Below are 20,002 nucleotides of genomic sequence, written 5' to 3' on the forward strand. Positions count from 1 at the left end.
GGTTTACAAGACAGTAATTTATTAGCCAGTAATTTGCTAGCCTGCTGCCCCAGTTTGTTGCAGTTGTGTAACTGATTTTCAGTTGTGCATGTGCACTTCTGAAAGCTTCTCCTTGTGGTGGTTTCTGAGGTGACTGACCCTCTCGTGCAGGAGGACACTGCAGCTGGCTCGGCAGCTGAAGGACAGAGTTGTGGAAGCACAGGCCTGCTACAGCCTGGGGAACACCTACACTCTGCTCCAGGACTATGAGAAAGCAATTGACTATCATCTCAAGCACCTTGTGATTGCTCAGGAGCTACATGACAAGTAAGCCCTTAGAGATTGTTTAATGTATGTGTGACACTCAGCAAATCCTGTTCACTTCAACTCTACTGTCATTGTTCCCCATGTGACAGCTGCATTAATGGGAATTCCCCCAATGCTGGGCTTTGGTTTTCATATGGAAAACGAAAATTACTCATAATGGTATTGCAGCTAATGAGTCTGAGGTGAAAGACAAATTGATGAATGACTGTTTCTACATCAGCTCCTGTCAGCACGTCTGTGTAAATTAAGGAAAAGCAGATCTGTCTTTCATGAGTTCATTATAATAATTCACCCTACTTTCCTAAGACTCTGTGTTCTACTTGCCCATGAGTTAATATAGGAAGGGATGGGGGAAGGAGAATAATACAGCAGCAGGTAATGTTTATATTACAGTACTGATTTCTGAGGCCTTTTTTATAATGTCGAGTGCAACCATAATTTTTTGCAACATTTAAATGTGCCTCTTCTTAAGTCACTAAGAATACAGAGGAATAATAAGGCATGCAAAGTAGGTTATACAATGTCCCATGCTTACAAAAGTAACTTGTTTGCTGTGAGCTTAAAAATTAAACATTTTTATTAAATTTGTTCATATTTATTTATAACCAGATCACACTCCTTTAAAAAAAATTTAGTGTGTTGGTTTTATTAAATTGTTCATATTTATTTATAACCAGATCAAACTCCTTTAAAAAAAAATTTGGTGTGTTGGTGGTAGAATGGTCTCTGATGATTGCCTCCGTTTTTTTGGCCCAGCAAATTACTTTGTCAGTGCTGTGAAAACCTGACCTCTGGTGTTCAGCAGGTAGAGGTGTAATTGCAAATGTGTGTTGCTTTCAGAATTGGGGAAGGAAGAGCATGCTGGAGTTTAGGGAATGCTTATACTGCTCTGGGAAATCATGAACAAGCCATCCATTTCGCAGAAAGGCACCTGGAGATTTCAAGAGAGGTATGATTTTCATACTCCCACTATGCTGGCTGTTGGTTTTTGCTCTCACTCACAGAGGTGCTGTGGAGGTGTGTTTGTGCATCTGATTTTGAGCGAAGGAATGCATTGTCAGTTATTCCTGAGGCAGCAGATTCCAGGTTATTTCAGCCAGTCAGCTCCTTAGTCCTAGTGTCACCACTCACGATGTCATCATGGACTCTGAAGTTAGTGGCTTAGCAAAGATTATTTTAGGCTTTTTTATTTTACCTGTTAATTGTTGCTTCTTTAAAAAGATGTTCTCAGTCTTCAGGAAAACCTTTTCAGCCTTTTTCTCTCAGAAGTCATGGGGACAAGGATTACTTTAATGTTACACATGTGAGTATTTGTTAAGGTAATGCAACTGCTTATTTTATTTGCTTGAAGGTAGGAGACAGAAATGGAGAACTCACTGCCAGACTTAATCTCTCAGATCTTAAAATGGTTCTTGGATTAAGCTACAGCACAAACAACTCCATGATGGCAGAAAGCCACGCAGTGGAAAACAGTTTGAATGGTATGTGCCTCTTTCTGAAGTAGTTTCCCAACAGACAACTTAAAGAATCTCATTTGAGTTCTTTACTGAGTTGGGCTTCAGTATGCAAGTTTGCTTGGTTTTCTCCCCAGCAGCTAGAAAAAGTTCTTGAGGTATTGGACCCCTTCAGCACCTCCTTTTGTGGAGGATTTATATTGTGAATCACAGGTTACTGCTTAGTTTCTTTGTGTGTGTGTTCTAATTGTGTCTGTGTCTTGGACCTTAGATGAGCACAGCCACAGCTTGTCAAGTGACACCATAAATTTTAATGATAAAAAAGATGAATTTGTCTCTTGAAGGTGGCAGACCAAGAGGACGCCGTTACAGTATGGAGAACATGGAACTTATGAAATTAACACCAGAAAAGGTTGGCACTTTACTGCTTTCTGTTCTGCTGCTGAGATTGAAGTGAAACATTTCTGAGTGTGTGCTGATGTGCCATTTGCCTCCCTTTTTAATTTAGTTGATCATAGGAGCTCCATAAACAGCAGGTCTAACAACACTAACAAATAATACTTTTGTCATGTAGGTACCAGCATGTGACAGGTGATGGCTGTAATGGCTTGTTGGAAGCCTGCTTTATTCCCTGCACAAATGAGAAAGAATGGGGTTCTGTAATGAGCATCAAAGGCATTTTCGTCTCTGTATTTATAGAGATGGGTTGAGGTTGCAGCATGAAAGTAATTCAGAATAAAATTTCTAAGCTTTAGCTTAGCTCTTCAGAGCACTTTTTCTTTGGTTACAGTAATTTTATAGGGGCTTAAAATACACACTGTGTTTTTCCCTTTGAGATTTCAACCAACTTGCAAACCATCAGAAGCTTCAAACTCCATCTTGAGTAAGGATGCTATTTCAGAAATGTTACAGCTGAGTCACAGGCAAAACAACAATCTTTTGGCAATGGGAGTTCCCGATTAAAATCCTTGTATCAGTCTATGAGAGATTTACATTCTGCCTTTCAACACTGGGCTGACAGTTCTGCATAAATGATTCCAGTGGCAGACTGAAATTGATATTTTTCCCTCCACACTGGGATATCTAATTCCAGTCTCTTCAAGTAAGGCAAAGCCTGTTATGTTAATCAATAAAATCTCAAAGCATGTGTAGTCAGTACAGCTGAAGTCAGCACTGGCACTCAAGAGCCTCTTTGGGTACATCCTTGTGGCTGCAAGAACAAAATAGTGTCAAGCTGCCTCATTTTGGGGAGGAGAAGCAGCAGCAGGTAAGAGGTAACAGTACTGGCAAGGCTTAATTTCCTGACTCTTGTTTTCTTAGGTTCCGAACTGGAACAGTGAGATTCTTGCTAAACAGAAACCACTGGTTGCCAAAACTTCAGCAAAACTTCATTTTGTAAATCGACTAAAAGGCAAAAAGTACAAAAATGGCACCACCTCCAAAGTTTTGCAGGATGCCAGTAATTCCATTGATCATCGACTTCCAAACTCTCAGAGGGTAGGTGTGGTGAGCTCATGGCCTTCACTCATCTTTGTGTGATCAGAATTGTGGAAAACACCTTCCTGCAGCCTGTTCAGTTTAACTTGATTTAAACACTGTGGCTCTAAACTGCTGCAGAATCTGTCATTCTACAGCTCTCTCAGGGGTAGTACCAGCTTTAAGATTTTCCTACTATTGAAACATTTTATTTGTGGTGGATTTTTTGAAATTAGAAATAAAATTTGCAAGCTGAGGTTCTAAGTCTCTTCTAGACCCTACTTCTCCATGGATTTCTTGAAATTAGAACCTCAGCTTGCAAATTTTATTTCTAAGTCTCTTCTAGACCCTACTTCTCCAAACTTAGCAAAAATCTAGTTTTTCTGATTCAGGCAGTGGGAGGTATCTTGGACACACTTTTTAGGTGTTACACTCTTGAGAAGTCAGTTCAAAATAAAAGAATTGAGTCATCTGGTCATAGACCTGAGGAGACAAGGGTAACTGTTCAATGCTGGTCTTGTTTCTTTTTCCTTAATGGGCATTTGGGGTTTTCTTGGATTAATGGCCGAGGAGGAATAACTCCCATTTTACATGATCAGAGCACTGTTTCTTTCCATTCCAGAGAATGAGACATTTCTAATGTATGTCACTCTCCAAAATGCTGCCCTAGCATTACCATCTCCTCCTTGGATAGATCTCTGGCTATAGAAATGGTTGGCTAAAAAAAAATTTATTTAATAAATTTCAGATATGTAAATATCAAGCATATCACTGGACTGAAACTCCGATGCAGTTGTCCCGGCTGTAGGCACTCTAAGGTCAAATACCCTAAATTTTCTCCTTTTCAGAAAAGCAGCCGTGAGACAGTGGCAGACGAAGGGTTCTTCGATCTGCTGAGTCGGTTCCAGAGTAACAGGATGGATGATCAGAGGTGCTGCTTCCAGGAGAAGAACAGACTCTCGGCTCCTTCGGTGGCAACATCCTCTACTCCACCTAAAACGATGATAAAATGTAATTTTTTTCAAGTAAAATCTGTATTTGACTCGAATGTTTGCCAAATACTCTTTTCAAAACGTATTTGCGTGCACCACTCACTACAGCAATGGATTTACTCCTAGGCTAACTTGAGCTTGTTCTGTCTGTCCCGAGCAGCCTTCTCCACGTCCGCGGTGTCCCCGCACACGGACGAGTTCCTGGACCTGCTGGCGAGCTCGCAGAGCCGCCGGCTCGATGACCAGCGCGCCAGCTTCAGCGAGCTGCCCGGCCTGCGGCTGCGGCAGCGCGGCAGCCACGCTGTGCTGGGCCACCTCGTGGCCAGCAGCAGCAGGGACCTGGACGACGACTTCTTCGACATACTGATTAAATGCCAGGTAATGCCTAACAACCGCCTCCTCAGCTCCTGCCTCTGCTGAGTTCCTGTGAGGAAGCCACCGTGCTTTAAGATACGTATTGATCTGACAGATAAGGAAGAATGTAAGAGAACAGACGGTGAGGGTTGGGGTTTTTTAAATTATCCAGTGTCCAGCAAGTATAATTTTGATATTTATACCACAATAACTGTTAAAAGTAAGAAATGCTTAAAAAGTGAAGAAAAACAAGTGAGGCTATTGCAAGGAGTATGTAAAATGGTTTTAAGTGTTTAGACCTGGCTTGCTAAGGAGGGCACCTGATACACCAGCAATCCTAATTTATCAACTGAAAGAATTCAGTATCCAGGTTTTGGTGGTAAGAGTGGTCATCATTCCCATGAGATTAAGTTTAAATAATAGTTTATAGCAATATACAAGCGAGGTGACTGATTTTCAATTAGAGCATGTGCATATACCAATTAGACCAAAAAGAATTAAAAAGACTTGCTGGTTTGTCTGATTGGTTGATAAGTAGCCAAAAATACAAAATTCAGATGCTGAGTTCCCCAAAGGTCAGTAAGTATGGCAGCCTGGCTGAGAAAGCAGCCCCTGGAATTGAGTCTACAGTGACAGTGTTCATCAGCCTGCTGAAATACCATGTTCTGTTACAGCAGCTTGTCTGTTTCCTTCTGTGAGTCAAGCAAAGAAAGAATCTAGAAATATTCTCTTTTAGGACTGGAAAAATATTTAATCTTGTCTAATGAGTAAGGACACTACTGCTTTAAACAAGCTCAGAAGGGCTGCTGCCTTTGAGCCTTTTTGTCTCGAGGGTGTCCCAGGTCCACCCAGCACTGAAAGCTGTGCTTTGCTCCTGTGCCCACACTGCCCTCCAGCAGCAGCCTGTGCCTTGGGGAACGCCTCTCCCCAGCTCAGGAGCAGAGCCCAGCCCATCAGGTTTGCCACCTACTCTGTGACCTTGGCACTAAACTACCCAGCTGCACAGAGTGGAGGCAAGGGGCCTTCAAGGACTGCCTTCCCAAATCTCACACCACTCCAGCTATTTTTTAGTCCCTGTATAAGGAAAGGAAGACAACCATACTTCTGGTGTATGAGACCAGAAACCCTGTACTAATGCTAAAAAAATCTTCTGAACTAGGGACACTTAAATCTCATTTTGCAATATGTCAAAGAACTGAACTGGGGGGTCATTTTCAGACATATAGGACAAGTGGGTCAGAGGAAACCTTTTAGTTACACTTGGACTCAATAATCTCATTTAGCAAGTTTAACTTGAAACAAAACTTAGAAATTAAATCTCTCTCCCAGGTTTAAATCTGCCAGCAAAAGGTTTTAGTTGTTTTTTCACTTAGTATTGTTCACTTTCTCCATATCTTCCTGTAAATATGCAGCTTTTATTGCTTGGTCTGTCTGTAGGGTTCCAGACTGGATGATCAGAGATGTGCTCCTCCAGGAGCTGCCAGAGGCCCCACTGTACCAGATGAGGATTTTTTCAGCCTGATTTTGCGCTCGCAAGCGAAGAGAATGGATGAGCAGAGAGTCCACTTACCCTCAGCTATAAAGGGATCCAATTCCAGCTGAAGACCCCAGAAATATGTACAGCAGCATCCTAGGGATCATTCTGGTTTGCTGGAAAAGCACACTTGCCTTTTTTAAGATGACTACAATTAGTAGCTCTGTCTCCTTTCTCCTGATTTTTCACAGAAAGAGCAGCAGCATCACCCTGGTGAGCAGTATTTACAGAGCTGCTTGCACTTGGCAGCTGCTTTCAGAGCAGTGTCTGAGGTACTGGTACTGTGTCTCCCTCTTATTTGCCTCTAGTCTATCAAAATGATTACGACTTTTTTTTCTCTGTCAATTCTCTCATTGCTCATTAGTGGATTCTACCACTGTCTCAATCTAGTGAAAGACTTAAATTTTTATGTTCTTTTAAAAGAAAATTTGATTTTTTCCCCCGATTTGTACTTTCTGAAAAAAAGTTCTGTTTTCTTTTATACTTTTTTAAAAAAGTAATTTAAAAAAGAGAAGAAATCGCTTTAGTATTTAGTCTCTCTGCAGAAACACAGTTTGGAAGAAACAATTTCTACAAAAACAATAAACCCTAGTTTTAATTATGTTTAATAAAAAAATAGTCTTTTCGAGCATTATGTTTTTTTTTTGTAATATTTAGCTAACTGCTTCCCACAATAATTCAGAACAGTTCTGCAATCAGCAGAAGTTTTCAAGAGGTACTTACTTTCAAGAAACAGCTGCTCATGCTGCTCTGCAGTTTGTGTGACAAGTGCCCATGCACCAGGCAATCAGGGGGGCGCTGGGCCTGGGGCAGCACCTGCAGCACCCCAATTTCCAGTGCCACACACAGGAAATGCACAGCTGCTGCTTCCTGTACCTGACCTCAGCTCCTCTCCAGGCTGGGGGAGTTCTGGGGAACAACCACTGCAATGTCCATTCCCAGGGTAGCTCCTGCTCCTGGCCCTGTTCAGCTCTGAACTGCCTAAAAAGCACCTGCTACAACATCAGGTTCTCACTCTGCAGATCATTACACCACGAGGAAATCCATCAGCTGTCCTAAAACTGAGCTGACAAGAAGCGAACTGATTTTAAAGAACATAAACCCAAAGACAGACCTGAGACATCTGAACTGGGAATTGGCATTATGGGAATTACTCATAACTTATTACACAGACCTGATTTCCAACAAGCAGCAACACTCCAGAAGCCTGGGTTTTTCTGGTCACTTAAAGGTATATAACCTTATTTAACACCTTTATTTCAGATTCCAGACAGAGTATCCTCTCCCAGATTTTACACCTAACAGCTTGCTGATGTTCTTCTCTCTCCTACACTTGAGAATGAGAGCAGAATTATCAAGTACCTGACAAGTAAAGATTAGACAAAACTTACAGCAGAGCCTGGGTCTTCCTTAGCTCTTTTCTGGGAGTCATGTAAAACATTCTCTTTCTTCTCTTCGCACGGCTCCACAGCAGAACTTTTCCCTTCTAGGTTTTTATTAGGGTCACAGTTTTCTCCAGTCTCTCCCTCTCCTTTGCTTGTCTCCTGTTTTTGCTGCTCAAGTGCAGCTTCTGCAGTAAGGTTTTCAGCTTTGAGAGTTTCAAGTCTATGAACTTCAGATTCAGTGTGCAACCTGTTCTGCAAAAAATTAATAATAACCTATTAATTAAGCAATCAAAAGTGACAGCATCTATTGTTTCAAGTGCATCCCAGCTGAAGGGGTAGGGCTCACCCGGAGCATGATGGGCATTTTTTTTCCCTCGGGAAACAGAACATATAAATAAGCCCAATATAGAGTATAAATCTGTTCTGAATTTTCTGTAGTTTACAGGGAAGTCAGCACTGCTTTTTTCCTCCACATTTCTTCTGTGGGTTATCATGATTGCCCAGACTGACAGACATACTGATCTCTCAAAACTGAAGCTGTCTTTACCATAAAGAGTTTTAATTGAGTAGTTTCTTGCCACAGTTAGCCATTGCAGGGTATTTTTCCAGAAGAAACACATCCAAGACACCTTGATCAAACCGTTCCATAGGGGGACGTGTGGCTCCTTAGCTCCTCTCCCCCCAGATCTGGGTTTGAGCATGTTGTTTAGATGTGTTGTAGCAGGTGCCACTGCATTCTGCTCAGTTTAATGCCAGCTCCCAGAGCAGCAGCAGACACACCAGGCTGTGCTCTGTGGGACTCCAGTCCCTGTGGGACTCTGGTACCTGTGCATCCGGCTCGTCGCTGCCGTGCGCGGTGTCCGGGCTCCTGCTGCTGTTGCCGGCTCTCAGCCTGGGCAGAGGCCTCGTGGCAGCGTCCCCTCTGTCCTGGTGGCCTCTGTGCACAAACGGCTGCTGCTGCACATAGTACTCGTCTGCTGGCCTCCCGCTGTACTGCCCAAAGGCTATTTGCTCCTGCTCACCAGCAGGCAGAGGAAGACTCTTCTTCTGAGAAGACCTTAAGTGTCTTAATGAAGATATTGATGATCCAGCACCATAGCAAAAAGTCTGGGGGAGAGGAAAAAAACCCAAACTGAGCAAAACACCAAATATCTGCAGCCTATGGTTTTCACACACATTTCCTGTCATATATCTGAAAGACCCTGAAGGAAAAGCTCAGGTGAAGAGAACGGCTCCAGCTCAAGCTTTCTGCAGTGTGACCACACCGCAGGAACTGCCAGGCTGGACGTGTTCATTGTTAGTGCTACATTAAAGATGTTTAAAGCTCTAACTCAGTGCCTTCGTGTTAAATGCCAACCACACACATCACAATGTAATGACTCCAAGAAGAAATGGGAACTAAGGTGCAATAAACTGTCAGAGAGCCTAAGATTTTAAGAGTTTAATGCTACTATATCCCACTTGGGGAGTGGGAAAGGAATACAGTTTGAATACAAAACTTGGCTCTTGATTCCTAGACCAACAGTAGTACGAAGCCTTTGTCAAGAAAAAATTCCCTTGCAGAAGAATTTCTTTGTGCTAAGAAATCTGTTCAGTTGTACAAATGAGACATATGTAATATAACAGATAATACTTAAACACATTTAATATTTAAAAAATAAAACCTAGTTTCTAAATGTAAGATGAATGTATACAAACCAGGACACCCAGAGCCATCGTAATGAGCACTGGAACCTGCAGAATTAATGGTATCTCCTTCATAAGTGCCTTGATGAATTCACCAATACCTTGTCCTATGTCCTTCAAAGGCTCAGTTACAAAGTTGGTGAAAGTTACTGCCAAGGCCTAGAAAATAAACAGAAGAGCAGTGTTGTCACACAAACAACAACTGAGGCCTTGGCGGTCCCTTTGGGCTTGGCACATACCTTTGATGGTGGAACCATATAAACAGGATTTACAAGCAGAATTTCATAATACTTCTTACAGGGATCATCCTGAAACGTCCATGTACTTCGAAGCCATTCTGAAGTCAAAGCAGACACATATTATTACTATTTCTTAAAAAGATATTTTGTGACACACCAGCAATACAGAAAGGAGCATTTTAGTTACAGATGTGAGAGAACTCTTCTAGATACGGTTCAAAACTGAGATTTATTTTGACACATCTGATATTGGCTTGGCAGTATAGCTTATCCAGTCAGAGGGATGCAGGAAGGGGAGGGAAGGCTGGAAACAAAGAGAAGAACCTGAAGTTTTCTCATGTATAATCAAGAAAGCTCTTTAGGTGAGATAGTTCCCAGAAGCCTCAGGGAAAAAAAGTTTCATCTGTGGAAACGCTGAACTTGCACACCGTGTTCACAGCTACTGACACAGCATCACTCTGTGTTATTGCCCCTCTGCCAGTCTGCAGGGAGATTGAAATGGTCTATTTTGCTTGCTGGATTCAAGGGTCTGTTTTAGTTACAAGCACGAAGTCTTACTTCTTAAGGGACCTTTTACATTATAAATAAGTGATTCAGGACATCAGTGTTTCTGTAGTTCGGTTTTACTGCAGTCAGAACATAAATCACTGACATGTAATCAAAAACAAGAGTCAAGAAATTACACAGGGAAGACCATAACAACCCGCCATCTACTTGCTATAGCACTGGAGAGAGATAACAGCCAATAAAAAAAATCAGCTTTCTCTGTGAAATACTAACACCTGAATAAACAATTACAGATCCAATTCCTGAAATCACAGTCTTGATACATGAAAAAATATCCTTGTCCTGAACTCTGCCTGCCTGTCTTTAGTGAATGGCACTGGATGGTACTGGGGAAACAGATAAATTACAAGAAAAGAAGTAACACCACGACATGCCCCAAGTACAGTTCTGTGATCAGTTCTCCTCCCAAAGCCTAGAAAAAAAAGTCTTATGGGATGGGAAAAGAGTAAAACCATGTAATCATGTATTGAAGGGAATTCCCATGAAGAAATCTGAGTATCCTGGGATACTATGGATTGATATTTTGTGCTCTTAACTACTACTGCAAAGTACCAAGACAAGAACTTACCCACGAGGCTTCCATACCACTCCAGCTTCTGTGCACAGACCTTGTCGAACTGCTCCATCTTGGCAATCTCTGCCTGGTGCTGAGCGAAGGCCAGCTGCAGGGACAGCAGGGAGAACCCACACTGAGGGCTGCAGCCAGGAGTGCTGCTCCTCAGCCATCCCTGCTTCTCCCAGCAGCCTTGGGATACTTCCCCACATAAATGAGCATTTCCCCATTGTCCCCTTGTAATGACAATTCCCCATGTAATATGTATTTAGAAAAGTTTACTACCTAAACAACTTAAGGGAGTTAAATTCCAAGAACTTCCTAGGAATGGACAAAACCCCTAAGATAATGGCTACCTCTAAGCTATTCTCCAAAAGGAGTCTGAATTGTCCAAGGACCAGACTCCAATATTCAAAGATACAAGTTCAAGGCAAAAGTCATGACATCTTTTCTTAAAATGTTTCTGGAAGAGAGACACAGCTGCCCTGCAATTACTAGTTAAAACATCCTCCTTTTTTCCCCAAATAATTCCATAAGAAATACCTGTATTTATTACAGTTTTGCCTTACTGTTTGCAACTGATAATCAAAACAGAAAAATTCAGCCAAATCATCTGTTGCAAAATTGACATTCTGCAGTGCCTCAATCCAAGCCATCTGCATGGCATTCCAATGCCATGCCAGAGCCAGCCCACTCTCCAGCACTCTGCTACCCCGGGGTCTGACAAGCTGCAGTTCAGTCCTGATTGACAAGATGTGAGGGCAGATTTTGCAGCTGGGCTTTGATCTGGTATCCTAAATTCCTCCTCAATAAAACTGATCCGGTTGTACCATCAGCCACTTAATCATCATTAATGAGGCATTTATCTGGTCTATCACATGAAACACAGTTTCTACCAGGGAATTTTAAGAAAAAAAACTCCCGTGAATATATTTCTGTATACCTTTTCTACCCAGCTGCTTTAGTCAGAGGTTACATCTGCCTTGCCCATGTAGTGATATCAGAGTCCTAGTGCTCTCTGAATTTTGTGCATCTCTACAGCAGAATACAGTTGTCAGGGTTTCTTTTGTTCTTTACACCTAACACACCTATCAACGTGCAAAAGAAAATGTTTATCCCTTTTTTTATTTTGCAGTTAATTAAAAGTTGTATGTAAACTAACCAAAGGAACTAAACAACATTAACTCTCTCATAACTGTAAAGTTCTAGGCCAAAAAGGCATTAAGATTACAGAACTTACCGTGTACAAGTAAAACCAATTCCATACAAAACTGACGAGAAAAGTTAGAAATATAACGTATTTTAGCTGGACAAAGCGAGAAACACACGTCCGCAGCTCTGTAGCCATTACAACCACAATGCACACTAAGCACAGGAGCAGCTGAAAAAGAAAAGAGGGAAAATTAGGACCCATGTTTGGCCCTTTCCAAGCTTACTGACAGTACACATGAAGAAACTTCCACCTTTTGTCTTTACTAATGTCATTTACACAGAGGAGCTGAGGAGTTTTTCCTTGCTTCCCCAGCCCATGTGAGCAGCACAAGGCAGAACAGTTTTGTGGCAGTACTAATATCCATCCCTGTCATAGCCTTACATTGCAGGTGCTCATCTGTTTCTTGTGATATTTAGTTATTTCTTCCTTAGAATGTTTGTTACATTAGTGACCACACTTCTAAATTATCAAATTGGTGTCAGCCAATGCTTGAGCAGTTTGTGCCTGCTCTGAACCACAGAACAACTGCTGCCAACTCCTGCACTTTGGTAAAGAGACAAAGTTCCAGTTTGGGTACCAGCAGCAAGACTTCAAAGAAGCACTCCACAGTGTCTTTCCACCTAAGGACCCCTGTCAGAGGTTACTGACAGCCTGCTTTTGTCATCTGGCTTCCAGGGACCCCTCAAATCTAGACAAGCTACTTGCAAGATTATGTCAGCATAAAACACTGGCAATATTCTGAATTGTAAAGATTTATTTAGAAAGCTTGAGCTTATTAGAGATCCTCAGCTTAGCACTTTGTAATTCGTATAGTCACGCTCTCCTCTCCAACCCTATACAATTTTTTCCACAAAATCTGCAAAAGCCTCTGACCTATAGGAGTTTAAATATATATTTGTCTCAGTCCAACTCCTGGAGAAGCCAAGCTTCAAGAACTACATGAACAAGAGACAAACATGGAAGATCTATAATGCATGTCAGTTCTAGTGGTAAGAAAGTGCTAGAGCACAATGAGTCTGGCAGCACAGATATTAAAGACAAGGGAAAAAAGCACACCAGAAAAAAAGCCCCAAATCAAAGGTACAATGGAGAACAGATGACCACAAGAATAAAAAACTTAAATTACTCCTTAAAGCAAATACATCCTTCAGCAACCACAAAAAAATGAGTCAATAGAAGTATTATGGAAAGAATTGTGTTATCTGTGGAGTTAAGATGGTAATATTGACTAGCACAGAGAAACTGAAGAAAACAGCAATTAAAAGCAATAATCAATTCTCTTACCCAAAACAAATTATATAGATCAATTCCAAAAGTGTCTTCAAACCTCCACCGCCAAGCCTGATCATCATGGTGCTTAAAATTGACCAAGATATCACTCAGTGCCTCATCCAGGGCACCTGGCTGCCAGGCTTCCTCATTGACAAACCTGAGGATCTCCAAGTACGTCTGTCTTGTAAGAATGATCTCAGCATCGTAATGGACTTGGCCCACATCTTCCCCAGGCTGAATTCAAAGCAAAGCAAAGCAATGGTTAAAAGCTGCTTCTTTGGAAATGGAAATGCATCTGTAGGCCAAAACTGATCATATTCATTCCACCCCCTGCAGGATGGAAACATGGGACAGGGGTCACACTGTGATTCTGTAACCTTTTTGTTCATTGAAACGACATGAAACACAATTCAACTGGTTTGTCATCTTTCAATTTTACAGAAAAAAAAACCCTAAAAAAATAAACTATCTCACTTGTTACTAAGGTTTCAGGACCAGTGCTCATTAACAAGTAATAATTACATATATACTATGTGTGCCTCAGTCAAAGCTGGATAATACAGACAGGAACTATTAAATACTAAAATAAGAAGTTTTACATTGCTAAATGTAATGTTCCTTATTTAGCAGTAATTTTGCTTATTACTAAAGATCAATTCTTCTACCTCTGAATAAACAAAATCTCCAAAGACAATGTAATAAAGTGCTCAGCCAACTAAAGTATCATGCAGCCACTCCCTCCAATATCCCTCCTGGTGGGGAGGAGAATGGGAAAAAAGGTAAACCTCATGAGCCGAGACAAGAACAGCAAACAAAATAAAATGTGATGGTAATAATACTCCTAGTCACGAAAAGAGAGAAAGAAGGAAATAAAACCCAGATGAACAAGTGGTGCACAGTGCACCTGCTCCCCAAGCTGACCAAGCCCATCCTCCAGCAGCTATCAGCCCCTCCCAGCCAGCTCCCCCAGCCGCTGCTGGGCACAGCAGCCATGGTTTGCAGGGGCCCTGTGGCAGCTCAGCTCAGCTCAGCTGCCCTGGCCACGCTCCCCCACAGCTCCTCCTGCACCTCCTCGCTGGCACGAGGCACCGAGAAGTCCTTGACTTGGAGAAAGCACCAGTGAGCAGCCACTGAAACACCAGAGTGTTATCAGCAGTGCACTCACACTGAATCCAAAACACAGCACTGCTCCAGCTACCAGGAACACAATTCACTCCACCCCAGCTGAAATCACTACATGAAGAAAGTAATAAGGTGATTCTTATATGGAAACTCTAATAAGCTGCTATTCCTTGATGGTTAGAATCACAGAATGGTTTGGGTTGGAAGTGACCTTAAAGATAATCTAGCTCCAATCCTCACGGGCAGGTACACCTCCCACTAGACCACAGTGCTGAAAGCCCCATCCAGCCTGGCCTTGAATGCTTCCAGGGATGGGGCATCAACAACTTCTCTGGACAACTTCTTCCAGTGCCTCACAACTCTCAGAGCAAAGAATTTCTTCCCAGTATCTAATCTAAACCTCCTCTCTTTCAGTTTAAAGCCTTTTGTCCTAGCATTGCACACCCCCGTAGAAGGTCCCTCTTATAGGCCCCCCTTTAGGTACTCAACGGGTCTCTAAGGTATCTCCAGAGCCTTCTCTTCCCCAGGCTGAACAGCCCCAGCTCTCTCAGCTTGTTTTTGTAGGACAGATGCTCCAGCCCTCTGATCATGCCTGTGGCCTCCTCTGGACTTGCTTCAACAGGTCCATGTTCTTCTCTGCACTGGGAACCCCAGAGCTGGACACAGCACTGCAGGCTGGGTCTCAGAGGTCCTCACTTCCACCCTCTGCAGGTTAACATGGTAGACCCACAATACAGGCCTTTTAAGTCTACAATAAACAACCCAAATCTGGCTCCTTGCAGTTTCCAACCATTAATGTGACCACAACAAGGTGTTCCTATAGCTGCATTCCAGCAACAGATGTTGATACAGTGAATTCACAAACCCTTCCTTTGGATGCTTTACAGATCACATGACAGCTGTGTCTCCTCAGCACTACAGGATGCACATACTTCTATCATCTTTGCCATTCATTTCATTTCATTTCAAGTACACCAGCGTAATTACTCAATGCTTGGTAACTGTGAAAATTACATAAAGCAGTAATATGAATTCATTTTAATTATTTCTTTAAATGACTGTTCAAATACTTACAAGGCCAAGTCTTCCAGCTTCATTTAAAATCTTATTCAAGAATCGCTTAAAAATATAAAAGCTACGGCTCTCCTGTGATTTGGCATTCCTCTTCTCACACTCTGCAACCTGCAATTGTGCAAAAGACATTTTTATTCACTTTGCTCAAACCAGCTTCTTCATAGGAGAGAAAAAACCGAATATAGCAACACATTTAACTCAGGATTAACAGGGGCACATTTTAGTTTAGCAATGATCCCATGCCAGATAAAAAGCATATGCAGTTACTGAACATACTACTTTCCATGGAACTGGCCAGTGCTAGATCTGCTAGTAATATTCAAATCCTGACTTCACTAAGGCTAGAAACAAATGCAAATATCTGGATCTCCTCACATTTTAAGTTTGCATCAGGAAAAAAAAAAAAGATAGAATTGCCAAAAAATCGAAGTAACTAAAACAACATTAAAATGACACATATCCCACTGGCTATCCAAATGGCTGAGGGCAGTAAGGGCCCCACTAGCCACACAAGCACGCCCACATCCTGGGAGGGGGTCAGACAGCAGCACCTGCACACTGCCCTGGTCTCTGTGCCCACAACCCACCCCTTAAAATCAAACAGGACTGACCAGCTTGAGAACAGCATGGGGTAATCAGCACCACATCTTTAAACTATTGACACTGGACAGAAGCACCTACCTCCTATTGATTTTGTTACACCATAAAACATGTCAGGAAACAGACCTTTGTTTGCTGCAGAACAACAACTCCAAAATGAATTCAAACCACTTCCAGTCTCTCCTCTGCCTAGAGGTTCCCCTTCTATAAAGAATAAATTATGGCAGCAATGCACCTGTTTGACACTATCCAGAAGAGCATCATCAGACAGCACGAACTATAAAACACTGGAAAATACTGTGAAGAACAAACCTTGTGTTGCAAGGAATCTATCACCCTGGAACAACGTGAGACTTCAGCACTGACTGCATCCACAGCCTCTTCCTCAGAGTCATGATAGTTTGGCTAGAATTACAAAAGAAAACCGTATTTTCAGACTCCAAGAATTTGACCAACACGTCCTGTTACACTTCTACAGTCACGTCACTTTAGAAGGAGCAAAGGAGCTAAAAACTGAGTACAGATCTTTGCTGATAATTCTCTCCCAGTGACACTGCAGTTACCTCTCTGCTGTTATTTCAGGCTCCAGATGGAAAATTGCTTTGAGTTCATCTAAATGCATGCTGCCTTCAAAAGGTGAGGTCTTGCCTGTCCTCCCCCACTTGCCCTTTCCCCTCCTTCGAGTGCTGCCGATCCACAGAGTGCATCAGATTAGATAATGGCACTGGCTAAAAACTGACTCAGCAGGCAAAGGGACACTTTTCAGCCAGGTGAATTCCCAGTCCAGCTGGCAACACCGCCAGCCAGACTGCAAGTAAACACAAACCCCATTTTGGGCTGCCTGCCTTTATCTGCTCCAGAGCACTCCATGGTTTCTGTCCATTGCTCAGACCCCGTCAGAGCAGTGCTGCAAACAACCACGTGTGCACACTGAGGGAAGCCTCCAAGAGGAAACACAACAGCACACGAGTCAGTGAACTCATGCTGAAACAAAGTCTGGTTTGAGGACTTGAGCAGCCCACACAGCCTGCCCAGCTAAAAACTCTGCAGAGCACAAAATCCTGAGAAGATGGACTAACACAAAGTAGTAATTTTTTTAGTTTAAGGTGTAGTTCTATTTTTGTGGGACTAAAAACTCTGCAGAGCACAAAAGAAATCCTGAGAAGATGGACTAACACAAAGTAGTAATTTTTTTAGTTTAAGGTGTAGTTCTATTTTTGTGGGAGACAACAATAAAGCTACTACTTTTTTTATATAAAGCTGAAGCACTTGGGCTCCAGGCTTAAAGAGCCAAAGCTTGCTGCTGGATTTTAAGGATGCTAATGACTACCAGGTGGACCTGGAGTAGCTGGAGGTTGATGAGGAAAGCTGTGGAGAGCAATAACACACTCTGCACCTTTTAAGCTTCAGAAAATTATGCTCTGTAGTGTTTAAACAGTATTACTCAAGACTGTAAAACCAAACTTGAAAGCTGAATAATAGCAAAAATCAAGGGTGCCCTTACAACCACCTCCAGTTTACAGTGCCATGTGTGCACACATGCACAGGATAACCAACATGCATCTCATGGTATTTAGAGTCCCCTCCTCATACAAGACAGAGAAAATTCCTCTTGTTCCATCTTCTCCTCAGTGTTAATGATTCATTAAAAGTACAGCACTCAATCCCTAGTCTGACCTTTCTTCTGAAAATGGAGGCCCAGCATTACAAAACACCATTAAAATTCACAATAGTACCATACAAAAAATGGGAAACTGGTTCCTATTGCTGGGAAACCGGTTGATTAAAATAAAATACAATAATTAACTTTAACTCCCCCAACTTTTATCAGTTAGGAACCTGATTTTCAAGATATTTAAGACTACACTTGAGAAATTAGCAAGAGTTACTTAACCCAGTACTTCTCAGAGCAGTAACCTGTGGTGCCACAACCCGCATAAATCAAGCACCACCTGTGAAAATACAAAAATCCTGCTTGATATGACTTGATCTGAGTGCAACAGAAGCTCACCAGGGAAAGGTCCTGAGCTAATTACACTATTTTTTCCCTTGCAATTTTAACCATGGACTTTTCTGTGTAGGGATTCAAATACAACATAAAAAGCCCTTAAAAACAACGTACTGCTATCATTATTTACTGTCACAGTTTAAAAGCAATCTTCCAACAGCATGTAGCTTTTTGGGAGAGACACACACCCTTTCTTTCTCTACCTTGTAAGGTCTTCTCATTGTTCCTGATGCTGCATCATAATTGAGCATATCCGTGGGGTCAATCCATTCATCTTCTTGAACGTTACAGCTCCCTATCAGCACAACTGCACACAACACCGAAGGAAACAGCATCCTGTATCATTGAATATAACAAGAAATTCAAGTATTTAGGTCAGGGTATAACATGCTGTATGAAAAAATGAAACAGTCTTACATGAAAAAAACTACAAGTAGAGCTTTTCAAAAACTCAGTTCTCCATTAAGCAGGTTTAAACTCACTTCCATATTTCTTCCCAAGGAAAATGCTGACAATAATATGCACAATTAAACTGTATTATATGAGTGGATCAATACTCCTGACTTTGTTACCAGCAGGTGTAGCACAGAGTTCAGTATTGCTAAATATGATAAAACGGTGCAGAACTCCAGCACGCTTCACCACAAGAGCATTGTGTTAACAGTAAAGCAAATTTTGCTGTCACATTAAGAGGAAGATTTGGCAGAAAAACTGCCCTTGCATTTCAGCTGTTCCTCGGATAGCAGAGGGGCTGGGATGGCTGTGCTTTGATTCTGAGGGATGGCCAATTCAGCACTAAAAAGGGAAGCACAGAGCCAGTGCAGCACTGTGGCTCCAGTCACAGTCAGTAAGAACCACCACAATCACAGATTCGCTGTGAGTCTGGTCATGTCCAACAAACTCTCCTGGCCACACCACAGTCTGGAAACGCTCAACAACCCTCAGGTGCAAAACACTTTAATTTGCCGAGCAACAGAAATGCTGGATTGCCGGTGATAAACACCGTCTGCAGGAGCACACAAACACAAAAAATATCAGCAATAAACAGACAAAAAATACGTTACAGTGGGAGACGACTAAAAGCACAATCGCAAACGGTAGCTGGCTCTCTGAATTCCCTGAGGGAGCACTCGGAGCTCGAGCCTTACCCAACGGGCATTCCTATGGGGGAGGAAAGAGGCACAGCCCGCCGACAGCGCCGGGATACAAAGGTGGAGTCTCCTCTGACCTCCGCCCCTCTTAACCCGCATTTATATTGTTTTTTTTTGAGGGAGGGTAAAAGGTAGAGTTTCAGTTGATGACACTTCATATTTAGGCGCAGTTTGAGTGTCTTTAAAGCACGTACACGTCTCACTTCATTAGCACACGCTGGGGCGCGGAAAGTAATACGTACTTTCGAGTTAACGGAGCACGTTCAGGTTTTGGGCGCCTTTTGGGTCACTCCTTTGGCTTAGTTCCCCTTGGCCGCATTATTTTATAAAGAGCACGGCCACAACACCTCCAGCCGCTCCATTACCTTTGTTCTCTCTGAGAGCGACACCCCGCGCTCCCTCAGAGATCCTGCTCCTAAGGGGGCAGGCAGCTTGGCGAACTACTGCCAACGCTAACACTCGCCCTTGATGAACTTTGGTTTTCAGTATTCCCTCACGAAGGGGCCAGCATGCCCGTCACGCAGAACTCACCTTGGCCGGCCCTGCAGGGACATCCCTGCCCGGCCTGGCGCCACGGCCTGGTCTCCCGGTGCGGCTCCGCCAGGCCCCGGGCCCCGCTCCGGCCCGGCGCAGGCCGGCACTGCCGCCCGAGAGCTGCAGGAGCCGACAGGGCCATAGAGGAGCGGCTCCGCACGCTTCTCCCCCGCCTTCGCCTCCTTCACGTCGCAGCCGACACCGCGCTCCGCCGAGACACGCAGCCCTCAACCCCTCCCCGCTCCTCCTCGCCCCGGCACCGCGCAGGCCCGGCCAGCGGCGCCCGCCCCGCCCGCAGCCCCGCTCGCCGCCCGCGGTACCTGAGGGGCCGCGGGGTTCCCGGCGTTCACCCGCTGTGTTTACCCGCTGCGGGGCCGCCCCGCCAGCCGCTCCTCCCGGCGCCTCCGCTGCCCAGCCGGGGGCGGCTCCGCCCAGGAAGCGCGGCGGAGCAGCGGCCGCGGAGGCGCCGTTCGGCGCTGCGG

At 43.3% G+C, this 20,002-nt stretch overlaps 2 protein-coding genes across 8 annotated transcripts in view; one reads left to right on the forward strand and one right to left on the reverse strand.

Annotated features, from left to right (window-relative positions):
* The window catches only part of GPSM2 (G protein signaling modulator 2), a 26,871-nt gene extending 20,124 nt beyond the window's left edge, over window positions 1-6,747 (forward strand). For both annotated transcript variants that reach the window (XM_041420654.1, XM_041420655.1), the window contains 8 exons: window positions 151-306; window positions 1,147-1,255; window positions 1,658-1,787; window positions 2,105-2,172; window positions 3,081-3,257; window positions 4,085-4,247; window positions 4,389-4,606; window positions 6,020-6,747. In XM_041420654.1, coding sequence (XP_041276588.1) covers window positions 151-306; window positions 1,147-1,255; window positions 1,658-1,787; window positions 2,105-2,172; window positions 3,081-3,257; window positions 4,085-4,247; window positions 4,389-4,606; window positions 6,020-6,184 — 1,186 coding nt within the window. In that variant the 3' untranslated portion in view covers window positions 6,185-6,747. The remainder of the gene's footprint in view (window positions 1-150; window positions 307-1,146; window positions 1,256-1,657; window positions 1,788-2,104; window positions 2,173-3,080; window positions 3,258-4,084; window positions 4,248-4,388; window positions 4,607-6,019) is intronic.
* On the reverse strand, window positions 3,948-19,991 carry CLCC1 (chloride channel CLIC like 1). 6 transcript variants are annotated; one of them, XM_041420660.1, is made up of 12 exons: window positions 19,841-19,991; window positions 18,024-18,171; window positions 16,140-16,232; window positions 15,228-15,335; window positions 13,044-13,265; window positions 11,787-11,927; window positions 10,562-10,655; window positions 9,427-9,524; window positions 9,200-9,346; window positions 8,327-8,608; window positions 7,508-7,753; window positions 3,948-4,229 (listed from the first exon to the last, which is right to left on the reverse strand). In XM_041420660.1, the coding sequence occupies exons 2-12, from the start codon at window positions 18,168-18,170 to the stop codon at window positions 4,221-4,223; spliced, it is 1,587 nt and encodes a 528-aa protein (XP_041276594.1). In that variant the 5' UTR covers window position 18,171; window positions 19,841-19,991; the 3' UTR covers window positions 3,948-4,220. The 6 variants fall into 6 exon arrangements, with proteins under 6 accessions (XP_041276594.1, XP_041276595.1, XP_041276592.1 ...); XM_041420661.1 differs by having other exon boundaries at window positions 18,024-18,179; window positions 19,841-19,980; XM_041420658.1 differs by lacking the exon at window positions 19,841-19,991 and adding an exon at window positions 19,518-19,817.
* Window positions 19,992-20,002: the final 11 nt, after the last annotated feature.

Source organism: Onychostruthus taczanowskii, unplaced genomic scaffold (genome assembly GCF_017590055.1).
Source record: "Onychostruthus taczanowskii isolate IOZ18803 unplaced genomic scaffold, ASM1759005v1 scaffold65, whole genome shotgun sequence".
Lineage (NCBI taxonomy): Eukaryota > Metazoa > Chordata > Aves > Passeriformes > Passeridae > Onychostruthus > Onychostruthus taczanowskii.

Coding starts and splice junctions, on each gene's coding strand:
- CLCC1 (XM_041420658.1), bottom strand. CDS start 19,540: ATGTCCCTGCAGGGCCGGCCAAG. Junction 16,233..18,023: donor ACAAGGTAGAGAAAGAAAGG/GTGTGTGTCTCT, acceptor TTGTAATTCTAG/CCAAACTATCATGACTCTGA. Junction 9,525..10,561: donor GTGGTATGGAAGCCTCGTGG/GTAAGTTCTTGT, acceptor CTTTGACTTCAG/AATGGCTTCGAAGTACATGG.